The sequence below is a fragment of the Ursus americanus genome, chromosome 22, assembly GCF_024610735.1.
Source record: "Ursus americanus isolate L20-20 chromosome 22, mUrsAme1.1.p, whole genome shotgun sequence".
Lineage (NCBI taxonomy): Eukaryota > Metazoa > Chordata > Mammalia > Carnivora > Ursidae > Ursus > Ursus americanus.
Window position 1 is genome coordinate 11,685,755 of NC_142148.1, and position 23,877 is coordinate 11,709,631.

The 23,877-nt window shown below is 52.9% G+C and overlaps 1 protein-coding gene across 1 annotated transcript in view; it reads left to right on the forward strand.

The window, feature by feature from the left end:
* Window positions 1-3,388: 3,388 nt before the first annotated feature.
* The window catches only part of PTGIS (prostaglandin I2 synthase), a 40,384-nt gene continuing 19,895 nt past the window's right edge, over window positions 3,389-23,877 (forward strand). The window contains exons 1-5 of the mRNA XM_045771544.2: window positions 3,389-3,569; window positions 11,074-11,197; window positions 13,309-13,487; window positions 16,279-16,422; window positions 21,116-21,267. Of these exons, the coding sequence (XP_045627500.1) occupies window positions 3,496-3,569; window positions 11,074-11,197; window positions 13,309-13,487; window positions 16,279-16,422; window positions 21,116-21,267 (673 nt within the window). The 5' untranslated portion in view covers window positions 3,389-3,495. The remainder of the gene's footprint in view (window positions 3,570-11,073; window positions 11,198-13,308; window positions 13,488-16,278; window positions 16,423-21,115; window positions 21,268-23,877) is intronic.

Sequence of the window (23,877 nt, forward strand, 5' to 3'; positions counted from 1 at the left end):
CTGCCATCACTACTACCAGCCCATTATACAGATAAAGTAGTTGAGGCTCAAAGAGATGAAGTGGTTTTCTTAGGGTTGTATGGCAAGTGATTGACAGTGTTGGGATTTGCACGTAGCCCTCAAGCCTTGTGCGTCCCAGCCCTTCTGCCACAGGCTGCAGCTGGGGCCATTGAGGAAGTTTTCCCTCATCTTCAGTCCTGAGGCCATACCAGCCGTCAGCAGGGCCCTGTCAGGCCTCATGCGTCAGAGGAGTTTGGAATCTCTGCTTCTTGCCCGAGCCTGCCCGTTCTGGAAGATGCTGTAACTGGAGAGTTAGGCCCCCCGTGGAGAGGATACCCTATTAGCTAACTCAAGTTAGCAAGCCTGACCTGTAATAAAAGTGAGAAAACTAAGATGAAGTGACACTCTCAAAAGCTCACGTGGGCCGGTACTGCGAGAGGTGCTTTGGGGATGCATTCAGCTCACAGGGTCCTCATGGCAGCCATGACCGGAAGGTCGTCTTAGCTAGAAATGTTTTCGGCTGCACGTAAGAGAAAAATCTGACTCCTGGTGTCCTTGGCAACACAGACATTGGATTAATCCTTAAACAAAAGGCTGGAGATAGGTGGTTCCTGGGGTGGTTATCCTTTAGCTCGGGCTTGGGGCTCTGCAATTTTCCTGGCCTCCCCTCATGACACCCCACCATCACGTCCTCACATAATGGCCCCCAGAGAAGAGGAGCCAAACAGGGAGGAAAAAGTCTCAAAGAAGCCCCCAGCAGAGGTCCAGAAGGCAGCCACATGGCCGCTCCAGGACCAATGCCTAGCAAAGAGGGGTATCCCTGGTTGGCTCAGACCAATGGGAAGAAGGCGGGGCCACTTCCCTAACCATGTGCCCCCTTCCTGAACAAAATCAGATTCCATTAGCGAGGGTAGAGGCCAGGGGCCCCAACGCATTCTTCTCTTACTGAGGTAGGAGCAGCTGGTCTCCTTCCTTGCAGGGGGACGGTTGTCCCTAGATTGAGCAGGGAGGAGAGACATGTTATTTGGGAGTGATTTGAATTGGGGTCCTGCTGGTTTACACTCAAGCCTGGGATGTGCGATGGGAGAACTAACATTTATTGAGCACAAACTGTATACCAGGCCCCATGCAGGGTGATTTCATTCTCTCATCATTTAATCCAGTCCTCTCAATGGACCTGTGAGGAAGGAACTATTCTTCCCATTTTTCAGATGAAAAAACTGAGACCTAGCCCCGACCACATATACGGTGAGAGGCTGAACCGAAACAGTGCTGACAACAGTAACTTTCACTAACGCTCCCCAGTGTATCCGGCATCCAAGGCGTGTCCCCGGGATTAGGCCATTTGCTCAACTCCACTGGTGAGGCACCACGGCTCAGGGAGGTGGAACAGACTGCTCAGAGTCACACAGTCTAGCATGGGTCAGGCTGGGCTGTGAACCCCACTGCCAGAAGGCCGCCCCATCGTGCTCCCCAAATTTGGAGAAAACCCTACAGGCTTGTTCTGTCGCCTTTTTGGGATTGTTGGCTTTGTAGGCGGATAAGCTGGATAAATAAACAAGAGGTTCAGGAAACTCCTTTTCCCTCTTGATGTTCTAGAATCCAGAGGACACATGAGGGTCATCCAGCCGCCTTGACAGCCAACATTAAACAGGCAAACACATGAATCTTTAACATCGTAGCAGGAATGTTAAGTATTGTCAAGAAAAAAAAAAACCAACCAAACAGGTTAAAGCAATAGAGAATGATGGTGTGACCACTTTAGACCATGTGGTCGCGGAGAGCTTCTCGGAGGAGGTGACAGTTGAACAGGGACAGAGGGATGAGGGATATGATGGAAAGAGCCAGCTCTGCAAGTGTCTGAGAGAAGATCGTTCTAGACAGAGGGAATATCAAGTGCGAAGGCCTTGAGGTAGAAGTGAGTTTGGCATATTTGGGGAAGGACAAGAGATGAGTGTGGCTGGAGTAGAGTTGGGGAGGCAGAGAGTGGGGGGCCATGAGGTTAGGGAGGTGAAAGTGGGAGGGGGCAGATCCTGCTGGTCCTTACAGGACCTTGTAAGGACTCAGAGCTGTGCTCTGAGGTGGAGCCACTTCTGCTCTGAGTTCTGAGCAGGATTCAGTTACAGGATCTGACTTGGATTCTAACAGGATCTGTCTTCGGAGGGAGGGGGCTGAAGCCAGGAGACCAGGGAGGAGGAAACAGTTCCCCCTGGGGACTACTGGAAAGACAGAAAGGAAACCTGCCTAAAGGCTCCCAGCAGGGGTGCCTGGGGGGCTCAGTCCGTAAGCCTCCGCGAAACTTCCAGCTTTTGATTTCATCTCAGGCGGTGAGCTCATGAGTCATGATCTCATCCGTGGTGAGATCCAGCCGGCATCAAGAGATCACTCACGTTCAACAGGGAGTCTGCTTGGGATTGTCTGCTTGGGATTGTCTCTCTCCCCTTTGCCCGCCCCCTCTCGGATAAATAAATAAATCTTAAAAAAAGGGGGGGGCACCCAGCAGTAAGAAACAAACGTGGGGTTGGACTCAGCCCTCCACCCACTGACTCACAGCGCTCACCTGTGCCAAGCACAGCTGTTTGCAACCTCTTCTCACTGACAAGCTCTCATTAATTTCTCACAACTTTCACCTGTCTGTTCCAACAAGGAACTGGCCTCAGAGAGGGTGTAAACGGGTGGAGGAGTCAGTGGCGAGGCTGGGTTCCTCCTTGCACCCATGGGTGGTCTCTTGCAGAGTCACAATACCTGGAGGCTGGCACCCTAGGCACCAGGTCATCGTGGCGATGGCCCCCACATGCTGAGCCCCCACCGTGCGCCAGAACGGGTCGGGGTGCTTTACCCTCTTGGTGACTCAGAGCTAATCCGGAGCAGCTCTTGCAGCCCCATTCACTACAGTTATTGAAGGTAGTATACGGTGCCGTGCAACCCTGCCAACCCCACCTAGCCCAAACAGGATGGAGAACTCCAGGTCCAGGGTGGGGATGGGATGAGAAGACTGTAGGTAGAATGCGGGCGTCTCCCACCCCTCTCACCACATTCCCCCCTCTGCTTCCACATCACGCTCCCATCCGAGCACCCCCTTCCCTATCCCCATCACCCCTGGGGTTTCCCCCATAAGTCCGTCTCCTCCTTCTCTTCCTCCTCCCCTCCTTTCCTCCTCCGTATACTCCTTCCTTCCTAGCACCCCTCTCTCCTTCCCTGCAGCACCCCTCCCGTCCCACCTCGTCCACCCCCCAGCTCCCCTCCGCTCCATCCCGCCTTTTCCACCCCCTTTCCTGGCCCCTGGCCCTGGTAGGGGGCCGCGCGACCGAGCTAGGGGAGGGGCTCCCTGAGGGCGCCCCGCCCCCCCCCCCGGGACCCCGGCGCCGTCGGCGGGCCCGCCCCCGCCGCACAGCGGCCAGACAGCGGGGTGGGAGGGGCGGCGGGCCGAGAGGCACCTGGGCGCCCCGGAGCCAGCCAGCCGCCGCCACTGCCTCGCCCGCCCGCCGCCCGGCCATGTCCTGGGCCCTGCTCCTCGGGCTCCTGGCCGCGCTGCTGCTGCTGCTGCTGCTGAGCCGCCGGCGCACGCGGTGAGTGTCCCCGCCCGCCCCGCGGACAAAGGGCCGCCTTCGGGGGGCCCGAGCAGCTGCCGCCCGCGCACTCCGCGCCTCCGCCGGCGCCCCTCGGGGCGCAGGGGCTCGGTGCCGGTTCCGCCGGCCCACCCCGGGGAGGGCGCCGGGCGGCCGTCCCCGCGAGAGGCTCCAAGTGGGGAGGAGGCACGGGAAGTGGGGGACGGGGTGGGGGACCCGGCCGAAGGCTCCCCGTGCTCCGCGCTCGGCCGGTACCTGCGAAGGGCTTTCCGGGGAGAGAGCCCGGGGTCTCTGGGTGGGGAGTGGGTGTGTGGACAAGCTCGAGGGGCTCCGGGTGCGAGAAGCCCCCTCCCGCTCTTCAGCCTCTGCCTGGCTCCAGCACTCCTCGAGCCAATCCCCAGCCTCCGACGGCTCCAGGCGGGGCGCCTTGCTCCTCGCCCCATTGCACAGATGCCACCGTTGAGGCCGGGGGAGGCAGAGGCCCTGAGGGATGCTCTCTTACCGGTCCTGGAACCACTTTCCATGGGATCCCCCTTCCTGGACGAGGGAGCTCGGTAGGCTCGGATCCAGAAAGGGGTCTCGCCTCCTCTGAGACCCCACAGCCTGGCAGGGTAGTACCGGGGCCAGACTTCTCCGCTTCCTCGTCCCAGAGCTTGTCCTGCTCTGCTATTTAGGAGATGTAAATCTCATACATCTCAAATCAGGGACATGGCAGTTGGTCTTTCTTTTTACAAATTATTTAAAATATTAATTTGACTCGCACATGGAATAGCTGAGTACGTTTGACTTAAATATTTGTGCTGTTATAGATGAGATTGAAGCCCTTCCCTTCCGGCAATTCCAGACTTCTTTTGTTGATCAAGGCGCCGTCATAGGGCTGCCCCAGAGCAAGGCTGGCGGGGAAACTTCCAGACTTTTTAAAAAGTACACTTTTTATTTTAGACTGGTTTTATATTTACAGAAAAGTTGCAGAGGTTGTACGAAGAGTTCCCAAATACCCCTCATCCAGTTTCTGCCGTTGTTAACACTTTACACTATCGTGGTGCACTATCAGAACTAAAAACCAACAGTGGTGTGTCAGGATTAACCAGACTCCAGACTTGATTTGAATTTCATCAGTTTTTCCATCATGTCCTCCAGTGCCAGGATCCTGTTCAGGGGACCACACTGCTTTCAGTCATCATACCTCTCCAGTGAGGCTGTAGGTAATACAGGGCAGTGTGTGTAAGTGTGAAATGAGAGTGTCTGAAAATTCCAGAACATTTCTGGGAACTTTTAAATTTTAAACCAAATATGATAAATTTCCGAACAATAAGCTCATGATATTTTTCTTCAACCTCAGGACACCTTTTCAGGTTAGATTTTAAAACTATGTACTCCTTCATTTGCCTGAAAAAATAAATGAGGAAAAAAAGAAAAAGGCCACCCAGAAGGTTGTCTACGAAGAAATGAATTATTCTTCGGAGATGGTCAGGCTTTTTGGAAACTCTGTCCGGAGGTGTCTTCAGACTGCATTTGCTTTTGTCCAGATTTTAGTTTTGATATCTGTCCGTGTCGCTACGTGGAGATCTGATTCATTCTTCTGATCGTCTGTGCAGTATTCCATAGTACGCATAAATGGAAGGTTTCTTTGTTTCCTTTTTATTCCTGTCCCAGTTGATGGACTCTTAGGTGGTCTCCAGCGTGTTTGCTGCTTCGAACAAAGTGCTGTGGTCCTCCCATGAGACCCTCTGCTCTCTGCTTTACTCCGGGGTAGATCGGGCAGCTGTAAACCACATGGATTCTGGGAAGCAGGGTCCCTGGGTGCTCAGCATATGGAAATTCTCAGCCTCTAGGAATAAGCAGAACCTGAGCAACGTCTCTCAGCCTTAGTTTCCCATTCTGTAAAATGGGGATGATGATGGGAATAATAGAGAGTGGAATTGCTGGGTTAAAAAAAAAAAAAAAAACGCCAGTTAAACATTGCTTTAGCAAATTCTTGCTATAATCCAGACAGTGAATTTATCTTTGAGGGTGAGTTGTTGATTTTCATACGCGGTGGCTTAGGAGGGCCAGCAAGTGGGTATTGGGAAGAACTGTGGGTATAGGGGTCACTGACAGCTCAGGGGAACTGGGTGGACCCTGGGGAGATTCCACAGGGACCCCCAATCTCATTTTCTCCTCCCAACTCAGCAGGGGGCACTGTTGATCCTTCCATTTTACAGAGGAGGAAACTGAGGCTCAGAGAGGCTAAGCAGCTTGTCCAGGGTCTGCCTGGATTACAGATCTGGGCTGTAAGAATTTTTAAGTCCCAGGGAAAATGAATTTCCATGCTTCCCACACATTTTATTTGTAATCTGAACGCTCAAGAGTCTCAGAACCACATGACATTAAGATAATAAGATGTGGCTGTAACCAGAAGGTTCTTAAGGAAAGACAAATAATCAAGTGTTGGAAAAGAAATAGATGACGCTGATGCTGTGTAGACAGTGAGCCAGTCTGAGTCAAAGAAGGAAGGCCCCGCACCTTCCCTTCTGCTCACTGACCCTCGAGGTACTGTTCATCACCCCGTTTTATAGCTGAGGCCTACAAGGGCTAGGTGACCTCCTTAGGGCCACACAGAAATTATATTCCACATCTAGCCAGTTCCAAAATTCAGGCTTTTCTTCGTAAAAAGAAAAAAAAAAAATCTACTTCAGTCAGCCTGCAGCTATCTTTACCTCTAGCTTTTGTTTAAGTTAAAATTTGTAACTATGAAAAATTTCGACCATGCAGAAAAATAAGAATAGTGTAAGAACCCCCCATGTACCGATCCCCTTTGATATGACAGCATTTTTACAAAAAATTAGAGATGTTATAACATCCAGGAAATATTTCAGAATGCGTGTCAAAAACAACCACAGTTCTATTACTCTGCCTGAGAACATAAAAATGCTTAATATCATCTAGTTTCCAGTCCAGATTTCGGCAGTTACGGCAAGGATTTTTAAACCCAGCTTGGTAACTGTGACTATCTTCTCCTGGGAGAGGTTGTGAACCAGAATCAAGAGGCCTTGGGTCGGGAATTAGGAGTCTGACCTCTGTGCCCACTGGGGCTCATGACCTGCATGTGGGTGTCAGAAATATTCTTCCTGCTTTCCTTTCGGGCCTTGGTTTCTCCATCTGTACTCTGAGATGGGTCATGTAGCTGGTCCCCATGCCCTGGCCACTCTGCCAGGCAAAGTACATCTCTCTTCCTCTTTGGGCTTGTGTCTTTGTTGCTCTAGGAGCATTGGAAGAGGTCTCGGGGTGGGGGGGGAGTAGTAGGCCCCTTTCTGGGGTACCAGAGGCCACCATAGCATCAGGTGAGGGTTCCTGGTGGCTCAGGGGCTGATCTGGGCCCTTAAAGGTTATGAAATTTCTAGGCACAATTAGATCTATCTCAATCTCACATGCACTAACCAGAGGCCACCAAACGTGGTCCACGGCCGGATTCAGCACAGATGGGGGGCTGCTGTGTGCCACACGGTGCAGGAGGAGAAAATTGGGGGGTCCCACACACAAAACCCCACATTTCCAGCTTCTCTTGAAAACTGGGACAATGGCGCAGCACCTCTAGGGGACTCGGTAGAAGAGCCCTCTCTCAGCCTGGCCACAGTCCCCACCGCTCCTTGTTGCCTCTCCGATGGGCATCTGTTCTATCAGGATCCTTGCTCTGACTGTTCTTTATGATGTTGAGAATTCTCTGAACCTTTGGTGTCGGTTTCAAAAACTAGAGCAAAATGGCCACATGCTTTTCCTTCACAGTGGGAGGCAAGAGGCAGGGGGTGGGGAGCTGAAGAGTGTTAATGGCAGACAGCTTGTGGGTGAGCCCTGGGAAAGGATGGGTCCAGGACTCTAAATGGAAGCTCAGGTCGCTGACACCAGCCCCCTGCTGTCCCCCCATTAAATCCCCCCAGAGCCCAAGGCTTTGAATTGAGGTGAAACTACTGGACAGAGAACAGTCCATCAGTACTGCACAGCTCAATGGTGCAACTTCTGCTCTGGGCCATCCAGAGTCCCTTAACCCCCTCAGCAACTCTGGGGGGCAGGTGCTGCTCCTTGAGCACCAACTGTATACATGAATCATTCGTCTGGCACGCGTTTATTGAGTGCCTGCTGTGTGCCAGGCGCTGTTGTAAGTGTCGGGGTCAGCAACGGGTGCTACATCCATGGCCCTTCCGTCCCGGGTCGGTGTGATACCTCACGGCACAGAGGCAGGTCCCACCCATCCTTAACTCCCCCCGATCTGCAGGGCGTTGAGTGGGAGAGAGACGGGACAGGTGGTGAGGCTGGCGATGTGAGTGAGGAGTGGGCAGTTTTGGGAGGAACCCATGTGATGGGAATTCAAGCTCCGGTGGCGGGGAGGGGGGGTCAGAAAAGGTGTCCCGGAATCTGAAACAGGAAGGGCAGGCTGTTCGGGCAGGCTGTTCGGGCAGGAGCTGGGGATGAGAGGGTCCAGCCCTACCCCTCTTCTCTCCAGGGCCTGGCAGTGCCTCAAAACAGTACGGGTGTCAGTGAGTGAGGCTAGAGACCGCAGACCCCAAAATAGTCTCCTTCATCCCTGCTGGATGACGGCTGAGTCACTCTGGAATGTGGCCTTGGCTAGAGCTGGACTCAGGGCCCAGCCTCCAAGAGCCAGCGACCACATCAGGAGCCAGACGCCTGGGCTCCCAGCTTCCTGCCTTTGTCTGAGCCTCCTTGGGACTTGACTGGGAAACATGAAAGCTGCCAGAAATAACACCTGGCTCACTGGGGAGTTCTGGCAGCAGCCTGGACAAAGAGCAAGGAAAGGAAAGCGCTAGCCCTGCCCATCCCCCCAAAGGTGACTTAGGGGGAAAAAAAGCCCCCTGTCCTGGAAATGGGGGAGTCGGATGCTAGCCTCACCTCCACTTCCATTGTTGCTCTCCTGGAGGATCACAGTAGTCTCTGTGTTGTGACTTAAAAGCGTAACTACATCTCTTCTCAGCTCCCACTTCCAACCCTCCGGGGTCTCCCCATGGCACGCCATGTAGAAGCCTGACCCTGGCCACAGGTCATGTCCTGCCTCTCACCCCCACACTCTTCACTCCAGCTGTACCAGCCCCTGCTGTCTTGAAAGCCCCGCAGGCATGCTCCTACTGCAGGGCCTTTGCACTGGCTGTTCCCACTGCCTGACATCCTTTTCTCCCCACTCTTCCACTGCACTCCCTTCTCATCCTGCTGGTCTTTGCTCATGTGGTGCCTCCGTGGGGAGGCCTTCCCAGACTCCTTTCCTAAACCAGCCCCCCTCACTGCGTCCTATCCCCCTTCTTTCTTTTTACGCTCCTGACCTATAATTTGCATACTCTAACATTCACCCTTTGAAAGTATACAGCTTAGTGGGTTTTAAAATATTCAGAGGGTTGTGCCACCGTCACCACCACCTAACTCTGGGATATTTTTCGTCATCCCCAAAAGAAATTCCATCCCCGTTTTAGCGCTCACTCTGTATTCTCCCCTCCCCTCAACCCCTGGCAACCACGAATCTACTTTCCATCTCTATGGAGGTGACTTTTCTGGACATTCCATAGAAATAGATCATACAGTGTATGACCTTTGGTGTCTGGCTCCTTTCACTTAGCGTGACGGCTTTGAGGTTCTTGCGCACGGTGGCATGAATCATTACTTCATTCCCCTTTACGGCTGAAGAACGGTCCATGGCACGGGCAGGCCATATTTGGTCTATCCGTTCGTCAGTCGATGGACACTTGGGTTGACTTCATCTTTCGGCCCCTATGCCATGGTGTACAGGTTTACATACAAGCTTATGTTGTCAGCTCTTTGGGCTGTATCGTGGGGTCGTAGAGTAACTGTTAGCCTTTCACTGCCAGGCTAGTTCCCAAAACAGCTGCCCCATCTTACATTCCCTCCAGAAATACAGGAGGTTCCCCGTTTCTCCACATCCTTGCCATGGTTACTTTCTTTGCTGTGTTTTTTAGATTATAGCCCTCTTGGCGTGAAGTGGTATCACCCTGTGGTTTTGATTTGCGTTTCCCCAAGTGCCTCCTGATGTCAAGCATCTTTTCATCTGCTTGCTGGCCGTTTGTCCCTCTTCTTTAGGGGACTGCCCATTCAAAGCCTTCGTGCATTTTAAAATTGGATTATTTGTTTTGTTTTGAGAGAGAGAGAAAGCGAGGGGAGGGGCAGAGGGAAAGGGAGAGAGAGAATCCCAAGCAGGCTCCACGCCCAGCTCCGAGCCTGATGTGGGGCTCGATCTCACGATCCTGAGATCATGACCTGAGCCAAAATCAAGAGTGGGACGCTTAACTGACTGAGCCACCCAGGCGCCCCTGGGTTGTCTTTTCACTGTTGAGTTGTATCTCCTTTATCTTCTTTATCACACTTTCCACTCCCTGAAATGATTCTGCTTTTTTTTTGTTTTTGTCTGCCTCCCCTTATGAGCATGGAAGGCCCGTGAAGTCTGGCGCCTCGCTCTCCCGTTCACTGCCGTCTCCAGCACGCGGAGCAGGAGAGCTCTTCCTAGTTAATAGCTGGTGAGCGAGTGAATGACTCCACGGTGAGCAGAGACCGGGTGACTCACTCACTCATTCAGCAGACCGGGAGCTCTCTGCATCCCTGTGGTTCTGATAATTCTAAGATGAAACCCTGGTCCTAGTCTGGGTTGAAGGACCACGAAGGGGGTCCACCATGAGCACCAGCCTTGCGCTGTTGGGAGGCCCATTTCGTGATGGTGATATGGCTCTCCTGAGCTAACAGCCCCTCCCCCAGAGGATGGTGGGGCAGGGGCAGCCGGGGTCAGTGATGAGGCCAGTCCTTCCACTATCTTCGGCCACTCCGCCGTGCTCTCCTTTCCCTGTGGGCATGACAGGGAGTATGAGATGACCAAAGCCCTGTCCAGGCTGGCTCATGCAGAGAACTCTGTGTCCTTGTACTATTGAGTTCTAGAAAGCTCTCCCACCCACAAGGAAGTGATTGGACTCCCTATCAGGTAACGTCTGCTGATCACCCAGCTTCTGCTCTTGGCCTCCTGTAATCCATCGTCTACTCAGCAGCCAAAAGGATCCTGTAAAAAAAAAAAAAAAAAACAAAAAAACCCCTGAGTCAAATCATGTCCTTGTGCTACTCGAAACTCTCCCGTGGCCCCTACCTCCCTCAGGGGAGAGGCTAAAGCCATCACAGCTGCTTCTGAGGCCCTGCGTGGTCTGGCATCTGTTACCGGTCTGGCCCCGGCTTGTGCTGTTTCGCCTCGCTCCCTCCAGTCTGGCCACACTGGCCTCCTTACTGTGCTAGGAACTCACCAGGCATGATGCAGCCTCAGGGCCTTTGTGCTTACTGTTCCCTCTGCCTGGAAGGCTCTTCTTCCAGATATCTGCGTGGCTCCTTCCCTGACCACCTTCAGGTCTTTCTCAAATATGTCAGGGAAGCCCGCTCTGCCCTCTCTTCTTAAAAATCACACCCCATGCCCTGCACTCATTGTCTTCTTTCCTGCTTAATCAACCACTGATACGTACTGTGGCTTCTGCAGGCGACCCGGCGAGCCTCCCCTGGACCTCGGCAGTATCCCCTGGTTGGGTCATGCCTTGGAGTTTGGGAAAGATGCTGCCAGCTTCCTCACTAGGATGAAGAAGAAGCACGGTGATATCTTTACTGTAAGTGCCTCCTGCATCTCCAGGGAGGGAAGCGGATGAGCAGCTGGTCATACCTGGTGTTCACAGATTCCTTCTACATCCTTCCATGTACTAACCCGCCCATCCAGTGGTCCTACCAACTTTCTTTTTTTTTTTTTTTTAAAGATTTATTTATTTATTTATGTGACAGAGAGAGACAGTCAGCGAGAGAGGGAACACAAGCAGGGGGAGTGGAAGAGGAAGAAGCAGGCTCCCAGCAGAGGAGCCCGATGTGGGACTCGATCCCAGAACGCCAGGATCACGCCCTGAGCCGAAGGCAGACGCTTAACGACTGCACCACCCAGGCGCCCTCCTACCAACTTTCTATCCACTTTTCCATCCAGCTGTAAAGCCAGCACTTAACTAACATCCATCCCTCCATTATCCCTTGGCACCTTCCCAGCATCGAGTCGTTCAGTGTCTGTCCGGTTCTTGTATGTGCATCCATCCAACCTCTATTCACCCATTCAGCTTCCATCTGCCCAACAGCCATCCATACGACATCTGTCCTTCTGCCCGTCTACTCAGTATATAAGCGGCATCCTTCCATCCTAATATCCGCCAAACATTCATTCAAATATTCCATTTCCATCAAACCTCTATTCACTCATCTGGCTTTCCATATACCTATCCAACATCTGTCTATCCATCCGTTTGTCCGTCATCCAACTCTGTCCGTCATCTGTCTACCCAAATTTATCTAGCATCCTTCCGTTCGTGTACCTAACGTCTGTCCAGTTTTTATCCACATGGTCAATATCTTTTTTCGTAAATAGGCTCGCTCCACACCCAGCGTGGAGCCCAGTGCAGGGCTTGAACTCACGACTGTGAGATCAAGACCTGAGCTGAGATCAAGAGTCGGGCAGTTAACTGACAGAACCCCCATATGCTCAGTTTCTACCAACTCCCCTTTATCTACCTACCCTTCCATCCCTCTGCCACTCTGCACCTAACATCCGGTCACCTGTCCATTCAGTATCCAGAGTCTGTCCATTCTGTGTGCCTCTGTGTAGATCTCCATCCATCCACCCGTCCCTTCAGCCTCCGAACAACCACCACATCCATCTACCTTCCATGTATCCTTTCAAGCTCCACCCGTGCAGCATTCATCCTTCAGGCCCTTTGCCCGGTATCCACTGAGCATCCTGCCATTATGCACCAATATTCAGCCACACTTTCAGTTTCCAGCTAACCTGTAGCTACTCGTCCATTCATCTTTCCATCCAGCATGCACTCCCTGAAGACATCCTTCTGTTTACCCACCCAGACTTCTGTTTACAGTCTGTTCAGTAGCATTTTTTCTTGGATATTGGCCTGTATTTTAAAGATTTGTTTATTTATTTTGGAGGGTAGGGGTGGGGCAGAGGCAAGGGAGAGAGGGAATCAGCCCAGAGCCCAATGCGGGGCTCCATCTCACGACCCTGAGATTGTGACCTGATGGCCTGTATTTTATAAGAGAGTGTGATTAACGTGGCTCCCGGATCACACTTCGGGACCGGGGCCAAGGCAGTGGGTGGTTGGGATTGTGTGACCCCCAACAGACATCTGTGGGAAATGCCCTTTCCTCTGCTAATGACGGGCTTCCAGCTCTCCCCTCCTGCTTCCTTCCCTCCTTGGGCAGCAGGCTCTACTCAGAGCTCAGCCCCCCAACAAGGCAGGTACTGCTGACACATCCACTCGCATTAACCCAGCAGCATCCATTCATCCATCTGTCCGTCTACCCACCCACGACGCACCCGCCATCCATCTGCCGCCTTCTGTGGGCAGACTCTCTCCTGGATGCTGGAGACGCGGCAAGAACCGAGATGATAATGAGAGGTGCTTAAGAGTGAGATGGTCAAGAGCACAGCCTTCGGTGCAGAAAAGCGAATGCCAGGCCTCACTCCGCCGTGTCTCAGCCGCGTGGTCTCGGGCACGTTATGTGTCCTCTCTAAGCCTCAGTTTCCAGCCATAAGTGGTCCCTGCCTCATGTCGTGAGGGGTGGCCGAGAGGACACGGTCTGCTGAGTGTCTAGCACAGGGTGGGCCCCGCCCCCGAGAGCTGCTGTCGTTCGTAGCAGCTCTCCTCACTCCGTCCCTGCTGACTGCCCACAGGTGCTGGTGGGGGGCAGGTATGTCACCGTCCTCCTGGACCCCCACTCCTACGACGTGGTGGTGTGGGAGCCTCGCGCCAAGCTGGACTTCCACGCCTATGCCGTCTTCCTCATGGAGAGGATTTTCGATGTGCAGCTCCCACATTACAGCCCCAGTGAGGAAAAGGCCAAGATGAAACCGTGAGTGGCTGCGAGGGCGCCCTGGGAGGCCGGGAGGGGCTGGCGGCTTTCTGCCTGCGCGGCCCGGGTGCCGTGCGGCCTGAGCTCGTCTCCACAGCAGGGTCCAGTGAAGGCATTTCGTTTTGAGAAGACAACACCAAAAAAACAGCCCAGAAGAATTGGACTGAAGAAAGGCTCTTCTCATCTTTATTCCTTTTTAAGAGGAAGCTCTGGTTTCAGTAGGAGGAGGCCAGGGGTTGGATCAGCCAGACCTGGATTCAAATCCCAGCTCTGCCACCTCCTAGTTGTGTGACTTTGGCCAAGTCCTTTGCCCTCTCTGAGCCTCTGTTTCCTCATCTGTAAAAGGAAGGGAGGTGGGTGGGGTGATGCATATTTTTGAGTCCATATTCTGTGATCTCATTAGTTTTCCCAATGATGCTGGAGGGTAAGTCGCTCACAGCCCCACTTTATGGACGAGGACGCTGGGACCAGAGAAGAGCAGTGAGTTGCTCTAGGTCACACAGCGAGGAAGTGACGCAGGTCCTGAAATATAAGGAGTAATTATATCAACAAAGGGATATGTGAGCACATTTAGTCTGCATTCATTACGTCTGCAAGTATCTGCGGACCTGCTATACACTAGTCACCGTCCAGATGGGGGGGTGCAGAACGAGCCCATCACTGTTTGAAGACACCTGCCAGATGCCGGGTATTTGATAGGGACACTTTGCTATTTGTGCCATCATTGCCTCGAGAGGTAGGTACTTCTGTCCCTACTTTACAGTTGAGGAAACAGACTCAGGAAAGTGAAGTGACTTACCCATGGTCCACCACTAGTAGAGGGTACCCCTGAGATTTGAACCCAGGTCTGCAGACTCCACAGCCCAGTCTCCTCCAGCTGACGTACTGAGGAAATAAGACTCTGGGTCTGCTGCTAGAGTTCACGCAGTCTGATGGTAATTCTTAGTGGTCCGTCTCCAGGAAGGGTAACTTCCTGGGGTTAGGAAAAGCATCTAGAAGACTGGGTTTTGCAGGGCTGCTAAAGCTGAGGAAAGGCCAGAGTATGAGGTGAACATCAATGAGAAGCAACGCCCAGTCTGACCTTGGCTTTGTAGGGTGGCTGCTAGGAGTATTCCTTTATTTCTTTTTTTTTTTTTTTAAAGATTTTATTTATTTATTTGACACAGAGAGGTGCAGCCATCAAGAGAAGGAACATAAGCAGGGGGAGTGGGAGAGGAAGAAACAGGCTCCCAGCGGAGGAGCCTGATGTGGGACTCGATCCCAGGACTCCAGGATCACGCCCTGGGCTGAAGGCAGGCGCTCAAAGACTGAGCCACCCAGGCGCCCCTGCTAGGAGTATTTCTGAGCCCAAGTGTCCTGGGCTCTAGAGGGGACCATCGGGTCCCATTAGCAATAAGAATCCCCAGTTCACTGCATTCTGCCCCCCTACCCGGGGAGGACTCCACTTTCCTCCAATGTCTGCCCTAAGAGTTGCTGGGAATTTTCTCCACTGTCTGCCCTAAGAATTCCTGGGACCTCCCCATCGGCCAGCATGTGGTCTTCTGGGCATGGCTCCCACATCTGTTAAGGACTGCTGTCTCCATCGAGGACTAGTGCTTGGAGTGGGGTCTGGGGAACAGCTGGATTAGGGTCAATCGTTACACCAGCGCCCATTTATTGAGTACTTACAATGTGCCAGGCACTGCGATAAGCCCTTTTACACATTATCTCGTAGGTCATGCCTGTTGTTTCTTCAACAGTGTTTCAGCTTGAATATCCAAAAGCTTATACTTTCTGGGAGTTCATGGAACCCTTCTGGAGGCTTCTCCCTCTTGAGTTATCCTAGAACCCAGTGGCTTTCTCCGTCTACAGGGGTCCATCCTGTTTCCAAACAGCAGGTGGGGACAGAGAGCTGGGTCGGCACCCTAGCACTGTTCTCCCTGCTGCCGCGAGGTGTCGCTGTTGAACGTTGATTCTGCTGTGGTGCCGGGACACTGCTTGCTGCCGCGGGGCCTTTTCTGGTCTCGATCCCTGCCTGTGTTACAAAGGGGCCTTCACCTCAGATACGAGATCCCATTTTGTTGGCTTTTAATCACATGCTCAGGCATGGCTCGGTGTTGACTCTGTATTGCGGAGGCTCCGTATGGAGGGCCTTCCCGCTTCAGCCACACACCCTGCCGGACTCCCAGGCACATACTGTGAGACCAGGTCGCCAGCCCAGATGACCTTATTCCTCATGTGGCCTTCACTCAGGGTCATGTCTTAGCAGTCCTCGGTCGGGGGATGCTTTATTCCAACAGGTGTCCCCAACTTTGGATCGCAAGGAGAGAGTTGTCTTGCAAGTTCTCTCTCTTCCAGAAGTGTGTGGCTGGGTTCCTTATCCGAGCTTGTGTGTCCCAAGGAGGGACAGACTGTCACGGTTGGGAGTTCAGACTCTGGAGTTGGGCGGCCCAGGGTTTCGGTCCCAGCTGTGTCACTTACTGGCTGTGTGACCTTGGGAAGGTCACATTCTTCTCTGTCCCTGAGTTTCTCTGTCTGTAAAATGGGTGACGTAATGGTAACTGTGACCCCTTGAGTTGTCAAACGATGAAATGAGATCATGGCGCTTGGCACAATAAAGAGCACCTGCCGGTGTCATTCACAATGATGATGATGATGATAATAATAATATCGGGTTTATGCCAGTTGTCCACAGGCCCCCATTGCCAACGAGGAACCGGAGCCCTGGGGCCCTGTGGTTTGGGGACGGGGGGCGCCTGTGTGCATATGTTTCCCTTTGGAAGCCGTACCCCTACTTTGTTCCCTGCCCTAGGACCCTCCTCCACAGGGACCTCCAGGCACTCATGGACGCCATGTATACCAACCTCCGCACTGTCCTGCTGGGCGACACCACAGAAGCGGCCAGTGGCTGGCGGGAGATGGGTCTCCTCGATTTCTCCTACAGCTGCCTGCTCAGGTGAGCCAGGGTGGCGCCCCCTCTCGGGAGTGGCGCCCAGCTCTCTGGACTTGGGTCAGCCACTAATAGTGGCCGTGGGAACCACGAGGACTTTACGGGTGGGAAAGCAGCTTGGGACACGGGAAGCAAAGACTACAAGAGGACCGTTTGTATCTGGGGCCCCAGGTGTTCGCCTGGCTCAGGCTATGAGTTGTGAAGGAGGCACAGGTCAGGGAAAGGGGCCTCTCAGCCGTCCAGAGAGGGAGCAGCAGAACGAGGGTTTAGAGACTGTCTTGTCCTGTGGCTTCCAAGGAAAGCACAATGTTTGGGAGAACAACCCAGATCTTTAACTTTTTATCAGATCTTGTAAACTTAGATTAAAAACTGCGCTACCCAGTGTCCCTTCCTTTGGCAATGGACACAATTCCAAGCACTGTGCGTGCAGCAGGGGAAGGACAGCGACCCGAAACTCACAGAGCTGACACAAGAGACACAGATCATAAACCAATACATAAAGGTGGGTATGTCAGAGACTGGCAGGTGCGGCCGCAGAGATCAGCCGATGGGGTGATAGCGCCTGGAGGGCTCTTCTAAACCGGACTGAAAAAGGGGCTTCTCTGAGGGTCTGGCCTCAGAGGTGGGGGCTGGCTACACATGCCCCCCATGCCGAGACTGTAGGCGAAGCAGCCAGCGGGCGCAGAGGGGCAGAGGTAGGAGGACGCTTGGCCGGAGGGCCAGTGCGCCGAGCCCAGTGCGCCGAGGCGACGGGGTTAAGATAAGGTCAGGGCACTTGGCTTTCGGAAACCAGGTCTCACAGAGCCTCAAGGCCGGGAAAGGCTTTGGAATTTATTCTAAGTAAGATGAGTGGCACTGGGGGTTTGAGCAGGGGCGCGACGTGATTGGACTTGGGTTTTAAAGCTCTCTTTGGCTGTAGACGGAGCCTAACCTTGGGGTTGGGGTGTGGCCGGAGAGGCAGGAGGGCTTGTTCGGAGCTGTTGACGTTACCTGGGTGAGAGAACGGGAGCTCGGACCCAGAGCTGACTGGGAGATGGCGACAAAGGGGTAGCTCTGGGGGCCGGAGTTGACAGGACCTGCTGAGGGTTTGCTGGGGCGGGGGTGGGGAGTGTGGGCACAGGCGGCGACAGGAAAGCGCAGGAGGGGCAGCCTGCGGATTTCTGGTGGTGCTGTTAACTGACCAGCATTTCAGAAACCAAAGGCCATTTCAACTGCTTCAAAAAAATTGGAGACACGGTTTCAGAATAAACGACAGGCATTTGCAGACACACGGGCACACAGGTGCATTCATGACACCTGCGTATGTGCTCACAGGTAGGTTCAATGTGTGTTAACACTTTTCACCCTCATGACAGCTCCACGAGGCTGGAACTTTACAAACCCCATTTGACAGATGAAGAAACTGAGGCCCGGAGAGCCTAAGGCATTTGCCCACAGTCTCGTCGTTTGGGGTCATGGCGGGGCTGGCTGTAGAGCCTACACTGTTGTTGTTGTTTTTTTACTAAAGATTTTATTTATTGATCGATTTAAGAGAGAGAGAGAGTGAGCGAGCAGGGGGAGGGTCAGAGGGAGAGAAAGAATTTCAAGCAGACTCCACACTCAGCACGGAACCCCATGCAGGGCTCGATCTCATGACCCCGAGATCATGACCTGAGGCGAAATCAAGAGTCGGTCGCCCAGCCGACTGAGCCACCCAGGCGGCCCTGCGGAGCCTACACTTTCAAGCACACCCTTGCTGTGTAAGTGGCCCACATTTTTCTCCTGTCACCTGGAGTGGTGCAAACACCATCAGGGCTGTAATTCGTCTGGGCGATGCTGGTCCGGTCCACCCCGTCATTGTGGGTTGGGGGAGACTGAGGTCCAGAGAGGAACAGCTAAAACCACACGGCAAGGTCACAGCAGGGCATCTCCCACGTCCCCCGGCTCCTGTCACCCTATGTCCTTGTGTGAGAAAAGAAGTCAGGAGGCTGTGGCATTAGGGGAAGGTGGGGACCGTGTGGTGGCAGCTGAGTCTGTTACATCCGTGGTAACAGCCGTGTGTGTTGGGGGTGGGCTGGGGTGGGGGGTCATGTATAAATGGATCCCTGTGTCTTCAGGATCAGACCTGGGCTGGAGTTTCTATTTCCTGGCCCGGTGGGCTTGGCCTTTTTAGTGCCGTGTGCAGCCCCTGAGATAGGAAGGGAATGAGTGACTTGGATGACAGGAGGTGCAGCTTTGTGTGGCCCCAAGCCATGAGATGCCACCACTCACGCCTTCCAGCCTGTCCCGTGGCACTCCTGCCTCACTCGGTCTCATCCAAAGTTTAACCCTGACTGCAGGATCCTGCCTGACCGGCCCCAGCCCAGCCCACACCCGCCCTAAGGCCTTTGCCCTTTCTCTTGCCTGAGAATGCTGTTCCCTACATGTCTGCATAGCCCTCACCTCACTTCATTCACGTGTCAAGTGATACCTCCTCAGAGAGGCCTCTCCTGACACCCCAGTTAGTAGGATAGCCCCCCCTTACCCAGCGCCAGGCTAGCGTGGTTTTTCTCCTGGCTCCTAGCACCACCTAGAGGTCATGTGTGTTTTTGCACTGTGGTTTATTCTGTCTCCCGTCCTGTCCCACCCATGTTGCTTTGACGTGCAGGTGCCACGGGAGGGACCTTCACTACCACAGTGGGAAACCTCATGCCTTCTTGAGTTTTACTGGGGTTTTCATGGTTTATTTTTCATTGCTTATTTTTGATAGAAATACACACACACACACACACACACACACAGGAAAATGGTTCTCTGCTTTAAGGAAAAAACTGGTGCAAATGGGACCAGAGACCCCAGGGCTGGCTGACCCAGCTCGTTCCTGGGTAAGGGGTGGCTGCGACCCCCTGGCTGCCCAGGGTTACTAGGTGGGACTGCAGGCTCCGCGGGGGGGGCAGATTCTCTCCTTTTTCAAGATGAGATGAGGGGGCCTCCAGATTTTGTGCAGTTTTCCCAATCGTTCAGTTTGTTTATGCAAACGCTCTTAACCAAACCAAACAAGTTGGTGGACAGAATCCAGTTTGTGACTGCACCTTTACAATTCTCCCGTAAGGAAACCGGGACCACCGGTGTGGAGAGCAGGGACCCAGGGCCTCGCATGACTGGAGGGGCAGGGCAACAAGTATGGTGCAGAGGCACAGGTGTGCCCCGGGGAGGGTCTGCTGTTCTGAAGGAAGGGTTGCTGCCTTAGTGCAGTGGGATGGACAGGTCATGAGCTCTCCATCTCTGCGGCGCATGGAAGCCAGGCCGGATGAGGGAGAGGGATGCAGGGGAAAGGTGGCGCGGTAGTAGCCTGGGTGACTGAGCTCGAAATCATGACGATCCTATAATTTCTCCCAAGATCAGTGTTCTTAGGATCAAATTCTACCCATTCATCCACCTCCCTCCGTCCCTCTCTCCCGTCCGTCCAGCCAGCCAGCCTCCCACCCATGCATCCATCCATGCACAAACCCTCCTATCCACCCGTCCACCCCTCCATCGAACATTGAAGATCTGCTGTGAGCTCGCGCTGCACAGATGACGGACAGAGTGGGACTAGACCGGCCCCTCTTGGCCCCCACTCTCATTCCTGCTTCCACCCTCTCCTCCGGAAAGTCCCTCTCCTGGGAGTTCCAGGGACGAGGAGAAACTGATGAGGGACAGGTCACGGCTCCCGTGGCATCTCTGCGGAGGTCCAGTCCCTCCCACCACATGGAAAAAGTGAAAACCCGTGGTTTTTCTCCCGGGACTGAGGCCAGGGGGGCTGGGCTTTTGGAGCACTTACAAGTGGCTGGTGGTGAAAACACTTTCTTTAAGAGCATTCCTGTGGGCAGCGTGTGTGTGTGTGCGCGCGCGCGTGCATGCATGAGGACTCATACTTCCTCCCGTGTCTCATCCTTTGTCTACACCCTGCCAGGCCCCGTCCTTCCTTTTCAGACCCCCAGCGTTCTTCAGGTCCAGCCCAGCCTTCTCCCCAAGGCCACCTAGCTCCTTGCCCTGCCCTGTGTCACTAGCCCTGCCACCCCCCTGGCTGCTCCCATCCTGTCCCCACACATTCCAGCTCCAGCGCCTGGACCAGTGACAGGTGGCAGCTCTATGACCAGACCATGCTTGCCCCCTCAGCTCTGAGCCTTTGGCCAGGTTATGCCCTTGGCCCACACCCCTTCCCTCGTCCCTTCTCCCCGCTCAGCTCAGACCCTGCCTCCTCCAGGGAGCCTGCCCTGACTCCCTCTCCAGGGGCAGTAGCCTCTTTCTGATTGGTGCCCCCATCTTGCCCTGCTGTCCCTTCAGTCACTCTGTTCCGGCCTCACCAACCTCCTTACTGCTCTTCAATCCTGCATCTCCTTCCTGGCTCGGGATGTCGCCCTGAACCCCTTCTCTCTGCTCTTTGTACTCTGAGCCCCTCCCCACCCTTCACTGTACCCCCGCATTCCAGCCAGCTTTCTTTGTCTGCATCTCTGAGCACCAGCTGGTAGGTCACTTGTTCACTTACCTCTATCACCTGCTGTCTGTGTCCCGCACAAGAGGGACACTCCCTGAGGGCTTGAGGGCTTTGTCTGTTTTCTCCATTGCTAACTCCCTGGCCCAAACAGTCCGGCATAAAGTAGGAAAAGCAGGTGCTCATGAGCTGCGTGTATGAAGGAAAGTTTGTAGGCGGCTGTGGGAGGGTTTCACCCCCTGATCCCCTGTTTGCCACCCTCAGAGCCGGCTACCTAACTCTGTACGGAGTCGAAGCTCTGCCACGTACCCATGAGAGCCAGGCCCAGGACTGCGCCCACTCAGCCGATGTCTTCTACACCTTCCGCCAGCTCGACCTGCTGCTCCCCAAACTGGCGCGTGGCTCCCTGTCAGTGGGTAAGCACTGTGGGGGTCATGGTGGGGTGGTGGGACAGATGGAGGACTCAGGGAGAGCCCATACTTGAGCTGAAGGATCACAGACAACCTAAGAAGAAGGACATTCTTTTGCCCTGGGAAGCAGCGAGATCCCTGTCACTGGGTGTATGCAAGAGCATAGTGGTGGGGGGGCCGGGCTCGGGCCAGAGCTGAGGTTCCTGGCGGAAAGAGCACATCTGCAGTAGGGCCTGGAGACCTCGTTGTGTGTTATTTTTATTCTATTTTTAAAGGTTTTTATTACTTTTTTTTACTGAGATATAATTTTCATAGAGGAGAGTACACAGGTCCTAAATGCATAGCTGAGAGGTAAATCTAAATGCTTCATGTCCTTTCCCAGTCAATATCCACCCCACAGAGGGAGCCACTGGACAGGTTCCTTAGTTTTACCTTCCTTGACCTTCCCATAAATAGAATCAGACAGCGTGTGACCTTCTGTGTCTAGCTTCTGTCACTCAGCTTCTTGTCTGTCAACTTCGACCAGGTTGCCATATGTATCAGTAGCCTGTTTTCATTGTAGCATAGCATTTCGTTAGAGTAATGTACCACGATTTGTTTATCCATCCCCTGGTTGACGGATGTCTGGATCGTTCCCAGTTTGGGGCTGTTGTGAATTAGGCTGTTCTTGTCCGTGTCTTTCATGGCACACATGCCTTCATTTCTCTTAGTTACCAGCCCTCCGCTCTTACGACATTGATCTTGCACCTGAAGGAATTGTTCTGCCACTTAGCATGTCCAGGGAACCCCACATCTCAAGTATTTCCACTTGGGTTTGTGAAAATCCACCCCATTTATTTTTGTGGCTCCAGAGGGGACTCCGTATTGGTAAAGAGGTGCCTGCAGGATTCATGCGTGGGGCCGTGGGACCATTGGGCTGCACTGCCTTCTGGCTACTGTGTTTCAAACTACCTAGTGAGAAGAACCCTCTGGGGCCCTTGTTGATGTTACCAGCCCCTAAGCCCCATCCTGGTCCAGCGGAATCCAAGTCTCCAGGGAGGCCGGGAAACTGCATGTAGGACAAGTGCCATGGGAAAGTTGAGAATTAGTGTATGGCCCGGACTCAGACACTTGCAGCAAAACCTGGATTCAGATCCCTACGGTCGGGCTTCTGCGCTGATGACTTTGGGCAAATTACTTAACTTCTTTTTGCCCCAGGTCCTTTCTCTGGAAGGGCAGTTGAAGGGAGTGATGGAGACCGACTCTCAGCTCAGATGACTCGAGGTGGTTTACTGGATCCTGCATATTGTCCGTGGGCCTCAGTGATCTCATCTGTAAAATGGGGAGAACAATAGGCTCTTCCTACAGGGTGACTGTTAGGAATGACTGAGGTAATAAGAAAAACCAGTCTTCTGTTGAGCACTTTCTGTGAGCCAGATACTAGGTTAAGCGTGGTCTCGTTCAGTGCTCTCGACAGCCCACCACCCCATTTCCTTTATTTACGTATTTTTTAAAAACAAACTTTAACATATTAAATTAGCTTAAATTAAGGAAGAAACATTTCTGGGGCACCTGGGTGGCTCAGTCGATTAAACATCTGACTTCATCTCAGGTCCTGGAATGGAGCCCCATGTTGGGCTCCTTGCTCACCGGGCAGTCTCCTTGTCTCTCTCCCCCAACTTTGCTCATGCTCTCTCTCTCTCTCAAACAAAAAATTGAATCTTAAAAAAAAAAAGAAAGAAAGAAACATTCTTATGGTTAAACTATTCAAAGATGTAGACAATAAGAGTAATAATACTCTTCCAAGGGGCGCCTGGGTAGCGCAGTCGTTAGGCGTCTGCCTTCGGCTCAGGGCGTGGTCCCGGCGTTATGGGATCGAGCCCCAGATCAGGCTCCTCCGCAGGAAGCCTGCTTCTTCCTCTCCCACTCCCCCTGCTTGTGTTCCCTCTCTGGCTGGCTGTCTCTCTGTCAAATAAATAAATGAAATCTTAAAAAAAAAAAAAATACTCTTCCAAGCCTAGCTTCCTGTGGAAACCAGTGTTAACATGCTGGTATATATTCACACTGTTTTATAGGAATATTGTATTTTATGATAGAGACAAGTAGACATATCTAGAGTGTCACTGTGTATTTTAGAAAGGGATTATATCTATTGTCTGCAATTTGATTTTTTTTAAACCTAACACTATAGCTGTATATTCTTCCCTGTCAATACAAACATCTTCTAGTGGTGTTAGCCAGTGCAATTAGATAAGAGAAATCAATTACTGGTATAAGAATGGGTAAAGAAGATGTAAACTGTCCTTGTGTGCAGAAGATCTGACGCTATGGCTGGGAAAACCCCAGGAAATCCATGATAAAACTAACTCAAACAAAAAAGACTCTAACAAAGTAGAAAGATATAAAATCAACATGCAGAAGAATTGAGATATCTTTGTAGCTCTTGCTTGCCAGGGTTTAGGCAGCCACCCCCCTCCAATGGATATTTATAATTGTTTCCTTTTGTGTGTGTGTGTGTGTGTGTGTGTTTGTGGTTATTATAGTATTTCATTGTACTTGTATCTTCTCTACCATCTGGTGATTTTATTCCTCTCTGACAGTTTCCTGGAAATGGGTTTGCCACGTCAAAGGGCATGC